At 40.8% G+C, this 22551-nt stretch overlaps 1 protein-coding gene across 1 annotated transcript in view; it reads left to right on the top strand.

Moving 5' to 3' along the window:
- The window catches only part of CREB5 (cAMP responsive element binding protein 5), a 566841-nt gene that overhangs the window by 522654 nt on the left and 21636 nt on the right, over positions 1-22551 (top strand). The window contains exon 8 of the mRNA XM_088445420.1: positions 18182-18508. Coding sequence (XP_088301546.1) covers positions 18182-18508 — 327 coding nt within the window. The remainder of the gene's footprint in view (positions 1-18181; positions 18509-22551) is intronic.

Raw genomic sequence — 22551 nt, 5'->3', positions numbered from 1 at the left:
CCCCCGCTCTGTTCTACTGAGCATGCCAAGGTCTGAGGCACATGCAGTGAAGCCGCGGCTCGGTCTTCTATATGTGTGCGCCAGGACAGTCTCCTGCTCTGTTCTACTGAGTATGCCCAGGTCTGAGGCACATGCAGTGAAGCCGCGGCTCGGTCTTCTATATGTGTGCACCAGGAGAGCCCCCGCTCTGTCCTACTGAGAATGTCTGGGTCTGAGGCACATACAGAGTATCCGCGGCTGGGTCTTCTATGTGCATGTGCCAGGAGAGCCCCCGCTCTGTTCTACTGAGTATGCCTGGGTCTGAGGCACATCCAGAGTAGCCGCGGCTGAGTCTTCTATGTGCATGCGCCAAGAGAGTCTCCTGCTCTGTTCTACCCATTATTTATACTATATACAGTATATATATTTTATATATTGTGACTGAATTGCCATGGGGAACTTGCTCCCATAGCCTTAGCCAGTGGTGCAGTGTTACTTCTACAATTAATGGTGCAGAAGTGCCCTGTTATGTTACTGACCTATGACATGTTGTGAAATTATGTGAGATACTGTAGATATGCCGCACAATGTGCAATAATGTATGCCCCATAAGCACTTCACTATAAAATTTGCCTTTTGGCAATGAACATAAATGTCTCCATTTAAACTGTACAAATGTTGTGAATTATATAAGCACATTTAAAATGAAGAATGTGGTTTTATTACATAACATTATAAAGATGTCTAAAAAATAGTTAGCTTTGATGAACCAAAATATAGAGTATTCTTTTTTAATCCCATTATATTAGTACCGATCCATCTTTAATAATTTAAATCATAAATTAGATGTGTTTTACCATGGTTAGAATATGTATGGCTCTGAAAAATTTAAGTTCCACCCATTGGATACAAGTCCCCAGGGAATATGGCTGCAGTAATTAATGAATCCATTTGGTAAGGCCGTGCCCTTCAATTAGCCTGCACACAACGGAACAGCTGTGATTCCGTTCCCTTGGGGCGTCTGCCGAGAGTGCAGAAACAAATCCTGAGAGTGCTTCATGAGGCTGATTTATATGAGTAATCATAGGCTCCATTTGCACAAAATTGTCCACTATAGGTGCAGTAAAAAAATTAAGAATTTATAAGCCATTATTCTAAGCTACACTCAGCAATACAAGCAACTGAGAGCTGTGACCATTCACAATTCATTCTTGCTTGTTTTTTCGTGGAGTCTCTAGTCTAGAACATCAGGAGAAGAGATAAGTTCCCTCTTGGAAATTACTGCTTTGTACAGTACATGAATAAGTTTACGTTATATTCATAACAAAAACATTGGTTTATACACTACAACTATATTGATTTTAAAAATGTACTTCAATTATTTCACTAATAGCCTGCTAATGACCCTAAAATAACTGTAATAATGTAAACAATAATACTAATTATAATGCTCAATAAAATATTAATTATCAATAGATTAATTATTTAGAAAAACAACCACCCAATCAACCCAAGAGTGCTGAAATATAAAACTCTCCTGCATCAGAAGAAAGACCTGGGCTGCATCTCACAAGCTGTCACACCCGTCGTTGTGCTAGTTGACAGGATGGAGTGGTCCTGCCTAATCTTAGTGTTGGAAACATACGTAGAGCTGTGTTTATCATGTTTGTAGTTTTCTGTTCAGCAACCTCTTGCGCGGAGGGGTGCCCAGTTCAGGACCTCCTTCCTCTAGTGGAGGGTGGAGCAGGCTGTGAGTGGGCAGGCAGGCAGCCAGTGGGAGCTGTGAGTGGACAGAGGAGGCAGTAACTGGCAGTAAATAGATGCATATAATATTAACTTGCAATTTACAAGCAATGGAAAATATAGCTTTTTGTAGCTTGGCCTAATAACACCATTTTAGAAAGTGTTAGTCATTGTAGGCAACCTATAGGCCACATTCTCACAGAGGGTAGCCTAGACTTGCACATATTGCAGGAATGGTAATTATAGGGACGGCAACACTAACATTAATAAATAGGACACTATTTGCCATCTTCTGAGGTAATCAGCTCATAAGAGCCGCTGTACCACATGTTATGTAGGATGCAATGAATATAATACTGACTATTCCCAGAATTATTCTATCCCAAATAGTGCAGCCCATTAGAGTTAACCCAAAAATAAATAGACTAATTCTCCATAGAATTGGGATAAATAGTGTGATTAGCGTATAATATAGGAAATATTAGCAATATCATATGATTTTCCTTCATTCGATTTTGTCTTTTTAGCTTTATTTTTAATCATAGCGTCTGTCTCCACAGCGCAAGCACTACCATTAGGTGACCATAGGCGACTAAATACTACGCCAGGGATTAATGTTACTCAGTCAGACTCTATAATGTCACCACTGTGAACCTTCACTATGCTGACATTGGGGGGTAGTAGTCAGTAACCATTAACCTATGAAGCATGCAAATTATATCAGCAGTCGCTGGAAAGGGATTAAGAGGTTGGTTCAGAATTGTACGCTAATGCCGCAGCAGCTGCAAATGTGTACGCAGGTGCCATGCAAATAGTTACAGACGCCGGAAGATGTATTGAGCCTCCCACCTGCGTCTTTGCAAAGTCAAGCATCTGCGCATAAGGAAGACGCAGCATCGGTCACTGATTATTCAATTATCACAGTCATGAGTGAGACTATGGTTCCATAGAATGGATGCGGGAAATGAGACACAGGAACCATGGCCCTGATTCAGAGCCGGACGCTCTGACAGAGCACTCGCTCTGAATCAGGGCCGGCCCTCTTACTATGTGGAGCGGCCTCCTGGCCGCTCGCATAGCTGTGGGTGACCACCCACAGCTATAGCGAGTGGCCAAAATGATGGTCGCGATGGTCTTGATCATCGGGCTTGCGACGAGACCCTGCGGTAGAGTCTCACTGCCGCAAGCCCTGGAGTGCTCTTGGCTCTATCAGAGCCAAAAGCACTCCCACTGACATCACTAGTGATGTCAGTGGGGCCGGCCCCAGATGGTAGGCGTTCCCATGGGAACACTTCCGTCTGGGCAGCCACGCCCCCGGCACGCCCACCAAAGGGGGCGTGCTGTCAATCAACATCGACAGCACGCCCCCTTTGGTGCGAGATCCATAACGACGGCTTGGCCGTCGTTATTCGGGTCTCGCGCATGCGCACGACGGAGCCTCCTCCGTCGTGTGCATGCGAACTTGGGCAACATTGACCCGCTTGCGAGCACTCAGCGCTCGTGAGCGGGTCTGAATCAGGCCCCATATTTCTTGTTTATGGGAGCCCTGATGTGAGATGTGACACATCCACAAAACGGGCGCGATACATCTGCGTTTTCACCCGACACTCCCCGTTAGCTTCCCTAAATGCTCCTTGACTGCCAATCACCCTGCGAGAAAATGCTCGCTGCAAGCGACTATGGTGATGTACATTGATGCATGCACAGATGGCCGACAATCTCTGAACTACGAAAACATCGGCATAGTATACAACTCTGAATCAGGCCCTAAAATAGGTGATGTTTGACCTTTAATCATCAAAAAAGCACAATTGTCAAGCTGAACTAATATACTGTACATTGACAACCTGGTATCTGACTACGCTGGATATGTGATTTACAAAATAATGGGACGGCTGAGAGCAAGAACTTTACTATTGAACAAGAACTGTAAATATCTCACATAACTGTAGACTGTGCAAATAATAAATAAACTAAAGTATTTAAAAATAATGAACTGTCACGTAAATACAAATTATCTCCCAAACAAAGAAACTTTTTATATTCTCTCCTATTCAGGGAGGGGCCCAAAATTGTTTTGGCCCAATTTACCATGATTTAGTTTGCTACTTGCCTAAAGGAAAAATTTGTGATCAATGAATTCCTTTGTATGTGAAATTTTCCCACAAAATTAATCTATAAAAAGATGCCTAACTGATGGTTCTATATCCATTTTAATCAATAGAGTAATTGTTTATTTAATTACCATTGTTGGGAATTTAGGTAAAATAAATGTATTAAAATAAATAGATGAATGTAGACATTTCAGTCCTATTTGTGCTTGTGGTGTATAATTCTTAATGCTTTCCATATTTATCTTAAAATGCCATTATAGTGGGTGTAACCATTGTTATTAAAGTACAGTGGTTAACATTGCTGCCTCACAGAGCTGGGGTCAGGAGTTCGATTCCCACCAGTACCCTTTGTGTATGGAGTTTGTATATTTTTCCCATGTTTATAGGTTACTTACAAGTACTCCAAAAACGTACTGGTAGTTTTGACGTGACAAAAAATGTACTTTAGTGTAGGTGTATGTGTGCAAGCGTGTCTGAGGTAAGGAATTTAGACTGTATACTGTGATGGGACTAAAGGCTTGATACAGACCCACTCGTTAGGATGTGTTCGCACGCAGGCAGCTGATTGTTTGCATTCTGCACATGCATATGCATCGCAATGCACATGCGCGAACCACTGCGAGCGATCGGGAAGCGTTCGCTCGCTGCGCATGGACAGCCCGGCTTAATGAGTGACAGGAGAAGCCGTTTGACAGTGGTGACAGGGGCTGACCGCTAGAAACGGAGGAGTGGAGGTGCGAACGCAGGTGTGCCTGGGCGTCTTAACGCCGTTTCAGAGGCATGCATAATTAAGAGGCAGCGTCATAGTACACGTCACTTGGCTGAAATCTACACTGAAGCACTCGCAGTGCTTGCAGCAGGGTATGGTCAAACACAAGTGCTGCGATGCTACTCGATGTTACCGATGGATGCATACACTTCTTGGAGATGACGTGCGCAAGTGGGCGTCTTTATACACAATGCGATCGCATGCTAAGACATAGTGGGCGTGCAAATGCCTTGCCATGCGATTGCTTGCCTTGCCGAATTTGCATACGCATCTAGCGAGCGAACGCATCTAGCGAGCAGGTCTGAATCGAGCCCTAAGTGCAGCACTGTGAAAAATTATTACTGCTGTATAAATAAAAAACAATAATAATAATACTTGCCTTCATATTGTAACTTCCATGAATCAATTTATTTTTGCTTCATTGTATTATCAGGCAAAAGTGAGGTCTGCTATATGCAGGGGTGCACCTAGAGAGAGAAAGGGCTGATGGGGCACATGCCCTGGGTGACAGGTATGGGGTGACAGCAGGGGAACCGAAGCTGCAATCCAGATCCTGGAGACGGGTAGGATGGTCACAGCCAGACTGGCCATTCTGTGAGCTCTGCCATCTACCAGGGGAAGGCAGGTCCATGATCGCCACCTGCCACACTCCAGGAACTGCTAACTTAATACACTAGTGGCGGGCGGCCAGTGAAATGTGCAGGAAGGCAGGACCACAATGGATGACATGTGAACGCATCATTTAAGGTGGGAGGAGGCATTGCAGACCGACACAGGAAGAACACAGCAAGAGTAAGCAACGCCATTAGGAGGGTTACAGAGCAGATCAGGTGCCACACCCATCAGCCATCAGGGCATACAGATCATATTTTAGACAAAGACCATAACTAAGGTCAGTAAGTTTGTTAAAAAAAGAAAGAAACTAGTTTAGTTCTGAAGAGGGTGATCACCTACCTTCTCTGTGTTATATGGTGGATACTGATACTCTATTCTATGACAGTCACTTATACTCTCTATTACATGGCGGTCATTGATGGTCCCTGTATTATATTGCAGTCATTGATGCTCTCTGTATTAAATGGTGATTACTTTTAATCTCTATTACGTGGTGGTCACTGGTGCTCTCTGTATTAAATGGCAGTCACTGATGGTCTCTATATTATATGGCAGTCACTGATGCTCTATGTACTATATAGTGGTTACTATTACTCTCTATTATATGGCAGTTATTGATGCTTTCTTTATAATATGGCAGCTACTGATACTCTCTTAATAATATTGCAAATGCTCTCTGTATTATATGGTGGTTACTGATACTCTGCTAAATGGAGGTCAGTGATACTCTCTGTATTCTATGGTGGTCACTGATGCTCTCTATATTATATGGTGGTTACTGATCCTCTCTGTATTATATGGCAATCACTGATGCTCTCTATATTATATGGCAGTCAATGATGCTCTCTGCATTATATGGCAGTTACTGTGATGTTCTCTGCATTATACAGCAGTCACTGAAATGTTCTCATTGCGATTTTCTCTTCATGATATGGCAGTCAGCATGATGTTCTCTTCATTATATGGTGGTCACTGTTGTTCTCTATAGTATAGAAGCAACTTTGTTGCTCTATAGAGGGTGAGATAGTGTTGTGCAGGCAGTGAGTCTTGAGACAGTGCCGTCTGTATGCTCCATTTAAAAGCAGAGACACCCTGAACCACAGAGCAAATTCACCTTAATATAATGGATTTTGCCCTAACCTATTTGGTCTTTAGAAAGTTGACATCTGCAATCTATTAAGCCAAGGGTGACTGCCTTATACTGTCGGGTGTGGGGGGGGGGGGGGGGGGGGGCAAACTGAGTCTTTGCTCTAGGTGACAGAAAGTCGACTTTCATCCCTGGCTCTGTGTGGGTGAGTAGCTTAACAATCACATGATGGGTATTGCAGTTATTTCTAAATACTTTGTAGGTCAATGAAAAAGAAGAGTGTAGCAGGTATAATCAGGTGACAGACTGAAGTGTTTCAAAAGACTACACAGGAGTATAAACGGCAAACTCATAAACATGGCAATGTACGTTCATAAGATCACAGCAACATGGGAAGTCAGGGTATGCAGCATCCAGTACACAGAGGGGTGCTAAAGGTGCACACCCACCTCTCTCTCCCGGAAGTTTAGCATTGTCTCTTGCGCGGTACGAGCCTGACGACACTGAGCCAGGAATAATATTGGTGGGATGGAGTTACACTTGCTGAGTCAGTGAATGAACAATGTGCAAACATTTAACAGAATTACATTATTTATTTATTTTTTTCGGATATTACAGTTTGTGTTTTCTGGGTCTAAAGCCGGGTACACTAGATGACCTGTGTACCCGGCCAACAGCAGATGCGACGGACGACATATCGTGCGGTCTGTACACAACACACGATTTGCTGAATGACCGCACTATATGTTGTTCCCCCGCCGCATCCAAATGCATGGGAACGTCAGTCACCTTATCAGATGAGCAGCATGTAACGGCAGATCTGAAGATGCGATGGACGCCGCCACGGGAGCGTGCATAGCGCAGACACACCGGACAATTTGAACGATTTGACGTTCTGATGCGTCGGAAAACATCAAATTGTTTTAAAAAATCATCTAATGTGTCCCCAGCTTTAAGAGAAAATATCCTAATATTTCCATTTTTACAGTTATCCTATATAAAGATAACATTTCATTCATGTACATCTATAATAACACCCTTAGTTGTGGCATCATCTTAGAAAATAGAATATTAGTATTATTTACTTATTAACAGTTTTTATTTTGCTCATTCACATCAGTACCTGCCCTAGTAGAGCATACAATCTATGGGCCTGATTCAGACACGTACGCTATGCTGTCCCATGAATGACTACACTACATTACCAGAGCCATTCATAGTGACTTTTTACTCGCAGTGCGATAGACAATCAGGCAGCGTTTGGGGAGATAACGAGGACTGGCGAGAAAGAGCGCAGGCGTGTCGCGACCATTTCACGCTCGTTTCACACCCTGGAACTGCGATCCCATACACAAGGAATATGGCTCTGGTGTCTCAATTCCCATCGTCATTCTGCTGGACCATAGACTCATTTTATTCAGATACTTGTATTTGCAAAGCCGCAGGTGGACGTCTCAATACATCTCCTGATGGCTGTGACATTTGCATATATTTGCATAGCGGCAGTGGCAGTAGCGTACAACTCTGAATCAGCCCATCTATTACCTATCACATGGATACACACAAATGTGGCCCCTGTTGGAATTTAACCCATGACCTCAGTGCTACGAAGCAGCAATGCTAATCACTGCACCACTGTGCTGCCTCAGTGTTAATAAATAATAGCTTTTCTTTAAAATGATCCACCAGGAAAACATTTGCCAGTAGCAGGTCATGTGTTGGCGTAATGTATTTCATGTAACTCTTATTACATCAGTGAAAGTCATATAATAACACTACTGAATAGTGCAAATGTACACTAATACCAGAGCAAGCCATCAATTAGCATCTGTCAGGTGCACCGGCCTTTAACCCTGTCTGTGATGCACCGTGGTGTAAGTGTATGCTCTGATGTGTTTTGCCTTCACACAGTTCCATAGTGGTGTAATGGAGGTGGCAACAGCACACTTCCCAGCGAGGGACCAGGTACGGTTGTCACTTACAGTCACTAGATCCTGTGAAATGACCAGGAACCATAATAAGTGGTTCCTGGCAATTAAATCTCCTCCGAAGAAGAAATGAAGAGATTGTTAATGTGATCCCTTCACCACTTAGGCACCGCACGAGCCCCTGTCCCTGAAGGTGTATTTTTATGTATTTTAATATATTCAGACGAATATTAATTTCTTATTGCCGGGAATATTGGCGATAAGAAATTATAATTATCGGGTCTAGCCCTAATTATTTTATGAAGACATTATTATTTAAGAAATATATTAGGGGTTCAAATGAATGTTTAATTATATTAATAGACCAATATTATTTATTAATTGTATTAATGGCCTGATTCACTACCGATCGCAACTGCGATTACGCACGCAATTGGGCGATTGTTACGTTCTGCTGATGCATATGCATCGCAGTCCTCGAACCGGCCACTGCGTTCGGGACTGCAATAGCAGTCCCATCTACGCAGACCCATCGCAGAGTGATTGACAGGAAGTGACGTTTATGGGTGATGACGGGAGATGTGGTCGGCGAAACGCAGGCGTGCCAGTGAGTTTGAATGCCGTTGCATAGGCGTGCATAAATTAGCCACTGCGATGACGTATGCGGCCTGAGGACTCATAGCGTGCGATGAGGTTAGCAATTCCTGAGTAAGGTCAGAGCTTGTGCAAGTGTGCATGAGGCTGTGATGGTACTCTATTGTACTGATGATTTTGCAGTCTTACTAAACATTACAGATGTGTGTAAGGTAAAGTGGGCGTCCTTATGTAGTGCTGCAATAGCATAGCGATCGCAATGGATTAGCATACTATCGCAGTGAGACTGCGTGTGTAATCGCTATTGCAATCACAGTTGCGATCGGCGCGACACACCCAGCGTAATAGAGACTCCTAGAGGAGAAGTATTTCTTTGAGGTTTGGATTTTATGCGCATTGTAGACACAGCGGATCACCATTCACAGTGACCTAGAGACGCCGAGCTGCGACTCTAACCACACAGGAATCAGTTATAAACATGTACAAAGTCGCAGATGAAGCACAACGGAACTTGGTGTGAGAGTCGTGACTGCTGCATCTCAGCCGCTCTTACACAGATTCAGACTTAGGGGCATATTCAATTAGCCGCGAAAAGTCCCGTACTTTTTGCATGCCGGACTTTTCGCCAACATTGCTGGTTATCAGTGCGAAAAAGTTTTGCGCTCATCCACGCTTATCCCCGTATTCAATTAGAAATCAGCTAAAACGGGACCCGGCGAAACTGTAACATGCTAAAAGTACTGTCAGATTTGGCGAAATGAGCCTGACACCCCCCAAAAGATGCACTGACATTGGGGATCACTATAGATACCCCAAAATAGGCCTGCTGAAGGTATTTGGGGTCCTTAAATGATCTCAATAGCTGCTAATTAGTGTCTTTGCATAAGTGGTGAAGAATAGCATTTAGCAATTTTTTTTGTGAAAATAAGTAGTCCCAGCAAATTTGGGGTACATGAAAATGGGTGCAAGCATATTTTAAAGTTGCTAAAGTGAGTCTATTTCGCTAGTTTTTAAGTTTGTCTTCCAACTTTGGACTTTTTTGCCCTCAAAATGAAAGTACATTTTTGGGGTGATCTAAAGTATTTTAAACTTTTTTTGACGCAGTTTACCTTTGGGAGACTGTCCCAAGGGTGCAGGGGGGTTTTCCAAGGTTTGCACCCCTAAACCTCAATGCTGCACTTTTTTTCGACACCTATCTATACGCGACACCTTTTCGCAGGTTGCAATGCATTGAGTTTCCGCACCGGCGAAAAGTCTCCGGATTTGAATACGGAGGAAACATTTTGCATGGCGAAATGACGTCGCTCGCAATACTTTTCCGCAGAAATGGCCTTTCGCACCTAATTGAGTATGCCCCTTAGTCGCACACAGATACAAATTGATCAGTGTAAGCTAGCAATGTCGTTTTGTCACACTCAGTTGTTCTATTTTTACGAATAAGATGCACATTTTGAGTGAGAAAGATGGTCGCCTGGCTAAAACACGCAGGACCGGGCGTGCCAAGAAGGGCTATTTGCCGTGACTTTGGCAACAGTATATGAGGACAAATCTGTAATTGCTAATGGGACCAAAGTTTTTTATTTAGGATGAGACCAGCAGTTATTATTTTATGCCACTGAAAATGGAGCCCACATAATAAAATAATAATTGTTATTCCATCATAAATAAATTTATCTGGCCCCATTAGCAATCAGATAATATTGTTAACTTCATATACTTAATGTATTAATGAAATAATAATGCCTTCACAAGATAATTCTTAATTTTTTTTGCCCTCCTGTTCAATACATAATGATTGCATTTACAATAAATGTACTGAGGACCTGATTCAGAGCCGGACGCTCTGACAGAGCGCTCGCTCTGAATCAGGGCCGGGCATTTCTTTTTTCAGAACGGCCTCCTGGCCGCTCGCATAGCTGTGGGGGACCACCCACAGCTATAGCGAGCGGCCATGATGATGGTCACGATGGTCAAGACCATCGCGACCATCGGGCTTGCGACGAGACCATTGTGGTAGGGTCTCGTTGCCGCAAGCCCCAGAGAGCTTTCGGCTCTAACAAGTGATGTCAGTGGGGCCGGCCCCAGACGGTAGGCGTTCCCATGGGAACGCCTCCGTCTGGGCAGCCACGCCCCCAGCCCGCCCACCAAAGGGGGCGTGCTGTCACTCAACATCGACAGCATGCCCCCTATGGTACGAGACCCGGAGCGACGGAGTACCCGTCGCTATCCGGGTCTCGCTTATGCGCACTGGCCTACCATCGACCCCGTTGCGAGTGCACAGTGCTTGCGACCGGGTCTGAATCAGGCCCTGAGTCTCCTCATCTGCTGATTGGCCAGGTAGCACAGAGAGCTTGCTGTGTGATCTAGCTTGCCTGTCGGAACTCCCCTTTTTTTTGCAGGCTTTTCTGGCGGTTTTTCGACGGTTTGTAAAATGCAGCTTGATAAATAGGTTATTTCTATTCCCTCAAGACATGGGGTTTTGAACAATGCTGGTTTTGCCTTTAATAAATCTGGTAGTTTCAAAACCACTAGAAAAAAAAAACTTTAGTAATTTCCGCCCTAAAAGTTAGTCTTGGGTAAAGCGACTTAAGGAGAAAATGTCTATTATGGCCATATGGCCCAAAACGCCTCTTTGTACTAAGTGGGTAAGACCAGCATTTGTTCATACAGTCTTTCCTTTGGTGGAGGAATCTGTAATTGTACTTGGCAAACTATGTGCGTGGTACATTCACTACCTAATAGAAGTGAGTTTTCGCTTCTTTATTCAAAGTTTCTGCCACTTGCATGTGTATAAATTCAGTACTATTCTTCTGCGGCTTTGGCCAGATCTCAGAGTGAAATACTTGCTAGGGAGAAAGCACTAACTTGGCTTTGTTGATAATGGGTTATTAAGTCGCTAGTCTGTAGTGGGATAGTAAAAAATTCCATGGTGCCCTTTGAAACATAGGTATCACATGATTCCATGGCAGCATCCTGCTCATCCCAGCCTGTGGTTAAAACATAGCAGAATCTTGTTAAAAAAATAATAATAATCTTATGATGTGGTTGATTAGTTGACTTCTACGCTGTCTGCTTATCATGGTCTATCTCCATTTATGCCAAGCAGCTGTCAGCCTCCTCTTGTGCTGATTTATAATAAGCTTGATATGACATTTACTTATTGTTTCTTTTTTTACATCTATATTTACATTTATCTATTTGCTGGCTATCATTTTTGGATTCAAATAATTCCACATTATGACATATATTGAAGTTGTAATAAACTAACATGTTTAGCCCCCTGTGATTCACTTCCAACATTTGTGTCATTCTGCTTTGTTAAAAACTCCTTAAGTTACAGTACATACAGAGAATAGTGAGTACGTCAACTTAAACCTCTTCTGCTAAAATATTTAAGACCTTTATACAATAATATTTACACTGTATGTTACATGCAAACAAGTCTAATCTTCTTAAGTGGCACATTTACTAAACTGAAATTCCCTAAAAAAATTGTTTTCACAAGATCCCCATAAAATGTAAATCCCAGCATTTAAGATGGAGGGACGGCAGTAGAAATCTCCCTTATCTCTCATGCAGCCTCCATACCTGTCTATGGGACTGATATGCTATTGGATTTATCAAGCTCAGGAATGCTTTTTTTAATGCAAATTGTGATAAATAGGGCTCTAATGGTCAATGTTTGGCATAGAGTTTGGAAGCTGGGATATTTAAAAAAAAAATGTTATGCCATGTTTTTCATCAGTATAAGTCATGTAGTGTGACGTTACTAGGGATTTGTACCTATTTATTTTTCCTTTTCTCCAAGTATTCTCCAACATACCTTGCAGGGATTAGCCACACGCCTTATGAGTTGGAAATGCGAGGAGTAATGCTGCTTACACACGGTACAACCTGCACAACCAAAGATATCGCTGATAGATTTCCCTCCAACTTTCTGTAGTGCAGGGCAAACGATTTTGGGTGTACACACTGATAGATATCTATGATAGATATTTCATGTCTTTACAGGCAAATCTTGACAAAATCGTCCAAGTTGGCTGCATGTACGGTCGACCATAGATATCGTTATCGTTCATGTCGTTCAGGAAAATCTTACCATGTGTATGTAGCATTAGAGTTATGAAATTCCTCATTGGGGCATATTTATCTATTATTGGGTTTCACACCCAATAATTGCCATTACTTTACGCCGCTATTCATTGCAATAAGGAATTTTATAGCGCCCAAATATATTACAAGGCACAGGCAGGGACAGGGGCCCTAAAAGGAGCCTGTCCATGTGATGTGTTCGGAGTGAAGTGCCCGCATCAGCAGTCTCTTCACTCATCTATCGGGGCTCCTGTACATGCGCAGTCTACGCATGTGCGGCGACCAACGCCAGGGTGAGTTCCAGAGGAACCCTCTCCTGGTAATGTCCACAAATTAGCCCATAGGCTACAACGAGCTAACGCCAACTTTAGATGCTGCGGGGGCTTTGCATTCCAGAGCTCGGTAAATCTGACAGCATTGCAGCCCGCATAGAAACCTATGGAAATGGAAGAACTCCATGGTACATTCGGGAGATACTTAATATTTGCTGGTATAACCCGGAAATGGGTGTTTTTGGGGAATATCTTGCAGATATTATTTGATAAGTAGGCCCCTTACTCTCCACTCCCCTAAAAAAAAATCTCTTGCTGCTATTGCTGATCATGTGATGCTCACTTCCACTCCTCTAATGCCATCATCGCAAATGATTTTACTTTAATAGTATGGCAGGGCTATAGGCGCTGAGAGGTAATTGTAATAATATAGTCCAGGTATACAGGTCATTTTAGGTTAGCACTGCCTTTAACAGTTCTGCTGCCCAACACAACACAACACAACTTTCCCTATATGTTCTCCTGCAGACATTCAGTGTTTGCATGAGGTGCATACAACATGAGTATTCAGCAGAACATCCTGCTAAGTACTTCCATCCAGTAGGATACTAAACATGTGTGTGGCTCCATTTAAATGTGCACTACTTGCCTACATTTGGGAATCACTCTATTCTGATCCTGGACCAATGCCTGCAAAGGGATTTCGCTAGTGGCAGTGTTTTGTTATGTTTTGTGTTGCTAACTAAAGTGTTGTATTAGGAAACCAATAGCTTCCCCACCAATCAAAAATGATCTGGCCAAATTGCAAATTCCTGGAGGTGAAATTAGCTTTTCTCGGGAATGTACCATTTGACAGGGGACATTATTTTTCCCTCCTGTTTTAGTGTTATCGAAGCACGGAACACATTACATTTAATTCTTGCCAATTCAGTGCAATACAAGTAACTCAACGTCTTTTTAGAATTTTATTGCTTTTTTTTCCCTGAAACCTACAAATTACACACATTATGAGCCAAGAAAGCAGACATAAAAAATGTAATCTATCACTTTTTCATATAGTCCCAGTGTGGCTTGAAATAAACCAAAGCACATTCCCTCTCTACATCACCGCATATTTTTTTCCTCACTTAAATAGAACAGATTTTTACAATTAAAACAAATAAAGTCAATTCCCTCGCTAGTGCACTAAATGCAAACTGTTTACTTTATCCTTGATGGCTTTTGTGTGTTATAAACAGTGAAAGCAATTGATCTCGCAAAATGGAGAAGCAATAATAGTTTTTGTAAATGTATTTAATATGCAGAAGCACTACATTAGTAGTATTGTTTATGATAACCATTTTTTTGTGCTATAGTATATTCAAGCTTCTTTGGAGTCTTTAAAAATCTCTTATGCAGTATTTAATTTTTGTGTTTTGCCATTTTTTTTACATAAAAACTGTTACGATAAAATCTATTATATGTTATGTGAAAGTCATTTACTTTATTATTTGATTTATATATATATATATATATATATATACATGTGGCAAGTTTAAGTGTAACCAGTTGCTCTCTAGCAGTTTTTGAACTACCAGTACTCAATATTTAGTTCCACAGAAATCTGTCTACCAATAATATACATAATATAGTTATATTATCTAAATTAATTGCAATTTAATTTATATTTATTGTTTAGTATTTTTTTTTTATTGATTATGCTACTTTTATAGCGCATGCCACAGTAGCTATTACTGTTCACAAGTGCATCTCATCAATGACTCTTACTAAACAACGATATTCTAAAGAATTGACCATATATTTAATTCTCCGCCTCCCCTCCCCTATAGAAGGCCTTACATTTTGTCACTAAAGTTTTTTTGCACTCGTGCCTGGTTTACAGAAGGATAAAGAATAGATTGCAGCTGAGTGATTGTAGCACTGTCGGGACTGGGAGAGGTAGATAGCATTTTTTAACACAATTTAGATCCAAGGCAGCTGGACCACCCTTCCACTAGGGAAAGGGAGCAGGGAGTTTTTAAACTAGACAGATCTCATTTAAATCACCCCCCTTTGACTGGAACCAGCTGCATGTTAGATATTTGGTGTCGTTCTTGGTATGTTTGACTTTAATATAAATTGACGCGATTGTTTATTGCATATATTCTGCCAATGTCATTACTTCAGGGTCCCCCACCTATCTGTGAAACAACATTTACACTTCATCTATCTGATTCCCTATATATTTATTTTTACTTTTATAAACATGGACATGATCTAAAAATAAAAAAATGTAGCAGTACTAATCAGTTAATTAATTACAGTTTTATGTTACAGAAACATTATAGTTTAGAAGGAAACAATCAGTAAAAAAAAAAAAAAGTAAAACTAAATTGTTGTCTTGAATTACAATTTCGTAATTTTAAAGAATGTTTGACTAAAATTTCAGTACATATAATATTATATTAATGTGTTGTTGTTGCTGTTGTTGTAATTTTTTGTCTAGTATGGACGATTGACCCGATGCTTGACATATTTCAACGCATGATTTTGAAACAAAATACAGAATGATTAATTGTGAACTAAAGCTTGGAAAGGCGATATATTCTGTAACATAAGTACACTAGCTGCTTATCATGATCTATCCCTCATAGCAAAAAGTTGGGATCCGCTCAGAATATCGACAATCAGAATGTCAAAATGGACATAAGGTTGACAAGAAAAATGATTAAAGTGTCAATATGTTCATAATGTCGACAGTACATGTTGTGTGGTTTTTAGGTTAAGTTTCGGTTTAGGGCTAGAGTTAGGCTAAAATATGCCAAAAAAAAATGTACGTCGACATTTCTGAATGTTAAAATATTGTTTGTCTTCCTGATGTCAATGTTGACATTCTGATTGTCAACTTTGAGAACCTGACATCATTCTGGTATCGACATTCGACATTCTGAATGCCAACTTTTCATACCACACCCACAAAGTTAGCTGCTCATAAATTCCCCACTTATATTCCTATTTCCCATTGTATGGTGAATAGATTCATTGGTGAGATATAACTCAGATATAGCTCAGATAACTGCAAATAAGAATGGGAAGTTGGTGAGCAGAGCATGTTGTATATGGTGCATTGTTTTATAAGTGAATTGCCACAGTCATAGAAATTAAAATTTTGGTCAAACTGCTTCATCCAATAGTACTCCAGCCTAATGTTCCCTGAATGAATGAAAACCGTATGCGCTTTTGTATCTAGAAATGTGCTGCACCCCTGAAAATGGCAACTGTAAGGAACATTTTTTCAGTGGTATGTATCATTCTTAAGTCACTGGAACAAGGGCTCCGACAAGTGTCCATCCCAGTGATGAGAGAGAAGTTACCGCTTACATTATGCATCCAGTTTCAGCTTCATATGTGCAGTGTAAAGTGTTTGTGATGGGCATCGGATTCAGCTACAGCCCACCAGAGAGAGATCACTAGATCCTTCTACAACCAGGCTACTCTGGTGCAATACACAGACAAACTACAAAAACTTCTGGTTCCCCAACATACCCATAGACTCTATGGAGATGGCAGTATGCTGCGATTTTTGTGTCAACATTTTTTTTACATTGATAAGTTACTTTATTTAAATAATGTGGAATTCCATATAATTTATGGGTCCAAAGGCCTTTATAAATATACCACTCTTTATATGACACCAGTCCCATGTCCTTCTTTCCCTCCACTTTGACATAGAAATCCAGATACGTCTCAGCTGGTTCTCCAAAGTGTCTGCCTGGTTATCAAGTTCTATATAATAGAATCCACTTTGCTTTATTGTTAGGTTGTGTGTGTCTTTTTACAGTAAGCTCATTTTAGTTAATTTGCATATGATAGTCTGCCACAAATGTCTACTGTTTTACATAGATCTTAATGTATCCCCCTTTAACACGTTGGACGGTATGGTGGTCTACAACATTAGTAGTTAACGTAATTTAATAGTACAAAGGAGAATATCTACTCTTTATAATTATGCTATGAGAAGCAACACAGGACTGTTTTGGCAGAGTATATCAACGTAATTTGAGTTCATTATTTTAACATAATATTGAACATATGGAGTACGTTGAGAGATCAGCAATCAGTCACTTTACAGATTAGGATTTTCCAGGCCCTCGGTTCACGTTCAGGTTACATTTTGTAAACACAGACTGTTTAGAATGCAAGTACAGTAGTCATCTCATTAAGGGGCTCTACAGTTTACTGTGGATAGATTGCTGTAACTCCCTTACTACATTTTAGAATTGAGTAATAAATCTCTTCATTGAATTGGTTGGCTTAGGCCATTGCCTAAGAAAATTCACAGTCGCGCAAAATGATTGAAGAAAATGGTATAGCAAATATTGTAATGGCTAAATATATTTACATCTATTTTAGAGCTGTAACTTTTTGTCATATTCATTTCACTTGAAAATTACTTTGTAGAAACAATGAAATCTACAATAATATTATATCTGTATTATATTACATAATGTGTCAAAATCAATGTTACTGACCCATTCCTAGTCCTTTTCCTCACCCATCTAAGTAAAATGAAGCAATGGTTTACACTTTATAGCCATATGCGGCCTGCTGTGGAACTACACATCCCAGCATGACCTGGCACAGTTTTAGCATGCCCTAATATCAATGCTGTGGCAGGGCATCCTGGGAATTGTAGTTCCACAGCAGCTGGAGTGCAGCATTTTGAATACAACTGCTTTAAATAAAAGAATCACAAAATACCATAGAGATTGTCTGGGAATGGATATTTATGAGTGTATATCCTTCAGAACAATTTATTCCAACTTTTCTCAAGCACGTAAGCTATAAGCACTAGTTACTTGCATGCCCCGTGATATCACTAACATGACATGGCTGAGGAGCAGGAAGCATCATGTGCTTGGAAAGAAACGGGCATTTCAAGCTTTTGAAGTTATGAAATGTTGTTTTTTTTTTGTAATTTAATATTTTTTTTGTTTTCCTCCCTCTAGAGATTAAAGGCAGCTTTAAGCCATCATCCTGGAACAATATCAAATGGGAATATGAATTCAATGGGACATATGATGGAAATGATGAGTTCCCGACAGGAACAGACTCCACATCATCATATGCACTCGCACCCACATCAGCATCAAAACCTGTCACAGCATCACCAGTACCCTCATCAACAGCACCAACACCCAACACATCATCCTCACTCTCAGCCCCATCACCAACAAGGGCATCCTCATCATCACTCCCATTCTCACCTGCACCCACACCCGTCACACCACCAGACGTCACCACACGCTCCTCTGCATGGAGGCGGACAAGCACAGGTGAGTGACAACGTACACAGCATTTACATTGTGTGCTTTCTGTATTACTTTATTACTGTCATATGCATAAAGGTCTACTACACTAACTAAGGGTTACCTCATCTGGGCCATCTAGTGGTTCAATTGTGATATTTATTTATTTATTTATTTTAATCAATGTTGTCATAATGATGTCTTGGGAAAAGGAAGGTGAAAATTGTGAATTAAAAAAAAAGTCATGTTGGTGAGGATCTTTAATACTCGATACGATAGCTATAATAGACAGTGCCAGAGATTAGCCTACAGTACTTATGGAAACTTTCATTTCTTGCTTTGCCACTAACACATTGCGGGATATAGGGCCTGATTCAGAGATGTGCACTATTCCGATGTTTACGCAGTTAAGCGATTATTGGTGGACTGCGCATTCGTCAGGCGCGCTCCACATGTGCAATGGTACAATGCACATGTGCGATGCCGCTCGAAGAGAGAATTTCATCACAAAGCGATTTTCATCACAAAGCGATTTACAGTCAGGGACCGCTTGGGGGAGGTAATGGGGAGTGGCAGAAAAAAACGCAGACGTGTCCTGGCCGTTTTTGGGGCGTGTCTGCTATACCATTCACAGATACAGTGGTTCCGCTTTAACAGTTCAGGCGGCCATTCTGCGTGACCATAGGGCTACTCAGATGAACGGTTACCGAATGGTCTGCACCGGCATCTCAATACATTTCCAGCTGGCTACAGTATTAGCCTATATTCGTACTGCAGCTACTAATGCATTAGCGTACATCTCTGAGTTGGACCCCTAATTCATATAGCAAACAAAGTATCATAAATACATGGCATGCTGGGATGCAGTCAGTAAGCCAACGGTCGAAATGCCGACCGCCGGCTTCCCGACTGTCTAGTCCCGGCAGGGGTCTAATTATAGGCGTAGAAATCCTGACTCCTATCATTATCCCTACGCCGGGACCCCGACGCCCAGCATACCGAACGAGGGTAAGCCGGGCGACGGGCGTGGACAGGGGAGGGTTAGGTTAGGGGCTCCCAGGGGGGACTTAGGGTCAGGCACCCCCCCGGGAGGGTTAGGCTAGGGGAAGGGGGGTTAGGGTTAAGCACTTAGGGGAGAGTAGGGTTAGGCACTAGGGGGGGTTAGGGTTAGGCACCCCTAAGGGAGGGTTAGGGGGGGGAAAGGGTTTGTTTTACTTATCTAAATCCCCTGTCGGGATCCTCACTGCTGCCGGTCTCCGGCCGGCGGTCATACATACTGGTTCCATGTTTGGTATAGCTCCTTAGTTTGTACTGATTGCAAACAGTGGAGTCCCTGAAATATCTGTATACATAACACTGGTGCTTTATCTGAACATCTGAGCGTAGATCAGCTCTTGGAATGAATTTTTCAAACTTAAAATGACTATTTCCTGGAAAATCTTCCTGTCCTGTTTTATACATGTCTCCACTGTTGGCAATCAGTGCAAACTAAGGCGCTTTACCAAACATAATCCTCACTAGACGCATAAATACCCTCTTAAACGGTTACTGTTAATTTGTAAATCTAGCCATATAGTTTACTATGCAGTTAAACCAGGGGCGTATTAAAATGCGCAAATTATGAGTAACTCTGGCACTGTGCCAGTCTTGTGCGCATGTCTCTGACATAGCCTTCAGAAATATGGTGTCAGTGCCATATTTCCGATAAAAATACTAATGCCTAGGACACTTTAAGCGACTTTGGATGAAGCTATGATGCAATTAAGTTGCAAAATTCAGGAAAAGCTATGAAAGTCCAGGATTCGCTACCCATGGCAGAGCGTTAAAGTCGTGCAATCGCGTCATGAGGAGAGGTGTACACAGCTGTATAGCATACATATGCCGATTTGTTTATTGCAATTTGTTTAAAGGTATCCTAAATGCTTGACAGAGCTGTAATGCAATACACATCTGAACTAATTTCAACAAAACATTCAGTTTTGGATGGAATGTCCAAATTAAAACTGGCACAAAAATATTATTTGCTTATGTTACTGTTATCTTACGGGTCCTCTGACATTTTATGCTGCCCACCGATAAGACATTATTCCCTGTGACATGTGCATTTTATATGAGTCGAGCTTCAAATAACAGGTCTGCTAATTGTAATTGGCGGAAAAGTGGTAGAGGAGCGTAATATGGTTGGAAATAGGAAGTTGGACATACGAGGCTTTGAATGGCAATGACAGTGTATACATGCTTTAGAACACAGCTGTCTAATAATGCGCTAAGGTCTGTACTGACATATGTGGTGAGTGTGCAACCATCCATGATGCATGAGATGTTTTTTAATCTCTGTATGTTACAAACTGTTAATAATACTGTTGTTGATAATTTTCACAAAATAAGCAAAACTATCCAGTAAGTGCACACTGTTTATGCCTTACTGAGTACTGGTTTCTTGTTTAAATTACTAAATAGTAGTTATTTTGCTTTTGTTTCTCTTCTCTTTTTTATTATTTTTCCTTACTATTATTATTATTATTATTATTATTATTATTATTATTATTATTATTATTATTATGATTATTATGATGATTATTATGATTATTATTATGATTATTATTACTATTATATCTTCCTTTTTTCTATTGATTTATATATAGTTTATTTTTGGTAGACTGCCACGTTTCATTTACAGTATGAAACATCTGATGCCTTGTAGTTAACATTTTGGAACTAACAAGCCATTTTTTTTGTTACAAATTTTAAAAAAAATCAGTCAAAAGAACCAGACATTTAGAGAATTCTTATAAATATGTTAAAAATATGGCCAAGAAAAATGTTCATTATGCTCTTACAAAATTAAACTGCACACAACCTAAAAAGAAACATCTGAGCTGTCCCAAATACTTGACTTTAAACAGGTCCAATATAAAATGATCTGCCTGTAAATTGGTGTATTTGCTCATCTTTGAATATTAATTAAAGGAGATACCTAAGTTCATTGTTTAAAGTGATCTTTTTACAGGCACAACAATTGTTCCCAGCCAAAAACATAATTTAGTTAATAATTACCCTTTTTTGACGTCAAGAGACATCAATTACTGTACTTTCCTTTAGGTAACCATTGAAGGGAAATACAAGACTGCATTCAGATGCTTGTAACCTTGATGTCTAGCGTGCACTTGTTGTCTGGTGTACTATATATGTGTAAAGAAAAGGTGTTTTTAAGTCAACCTCATAAATGCTCATCTGTGATGTAAATACATTAAGAAGGTAAACTTTTTTTTGGCTGAAATTCTAGCCAGACAGCAGATGTGTTACAAACAAGGCTGCAGACACCTAAATTACAGACCTCCAAATCCTCAAAAAAATGTATGCTATACTGTATGTACAAATTAACAGACTGTCTTTTATGTGACAGCCACGCTGCAACGTTAACATTTAGTCTTTGAGCCTATTCATTTGCTGCCCTCATTACGAAAAAGATAAAAATCAGTGCAGCCACTACAGGTGCAGGTCTCTCACATAAACATACATCTATGTAGCAGGGGGAAGAGACACTGTAGTAGACTAAAGTAAATGTGATGATAGGCAGTATTACATTTTATTTTGTCACAGAGGTAAATATTTTATATATTTCAACATCTGTCTATCATCATCATCTAGGAACAACTTAAGAAAAAAATTAGACTCTGAAAGCGTTACCATCTTTTAGGGCTTTTTACCTACAGGTGACTTTAATTTATTGGCTTATATGCATTTTCCTGCACATTTTTACAAATACAGCTTATAGCTTATTTTCATGTGTCATGCCACATGTTTATATAATGAGCCAGAGCTGTTACTGCTGCAGGTCTGAATCGTGACCATATTTATCCAGGGCGCAGCTTTGTGTCACATGCAATGGACAATAAAACAAAATGAGACGCCAATATTGTACACACCAATAAAAGGAGTTCCTCTGTATAATAGAAAGTCATCAGTGTCCGATACAACAGCAGATTAGTCATCTACAGTAGTTCATGGGATTCAACGCCAGTCCCCAAGCACCCCAACAGGGCATGGTTTGAGATTACTGTCTGTGG

Source organism: Taudactylus pleione, unplaced genomic scaffold, assembly GCF_031769625.1.
Source record: "Taudactylus pleione unplaced genomic scaffold, aTauple2 ptg000380l, whole genome shotgun sequence".
Classification (NCBI taxonomy): domain Eukaryota; kingdom Metazoa; phylum Chordata; class Amphibia; order Anura; family Myobatrachidae; genus Taudactylus; species Taudactylus pleione.
This window is presented reverse-complemented; position numbering and strand designations above follow the sequence as displayed.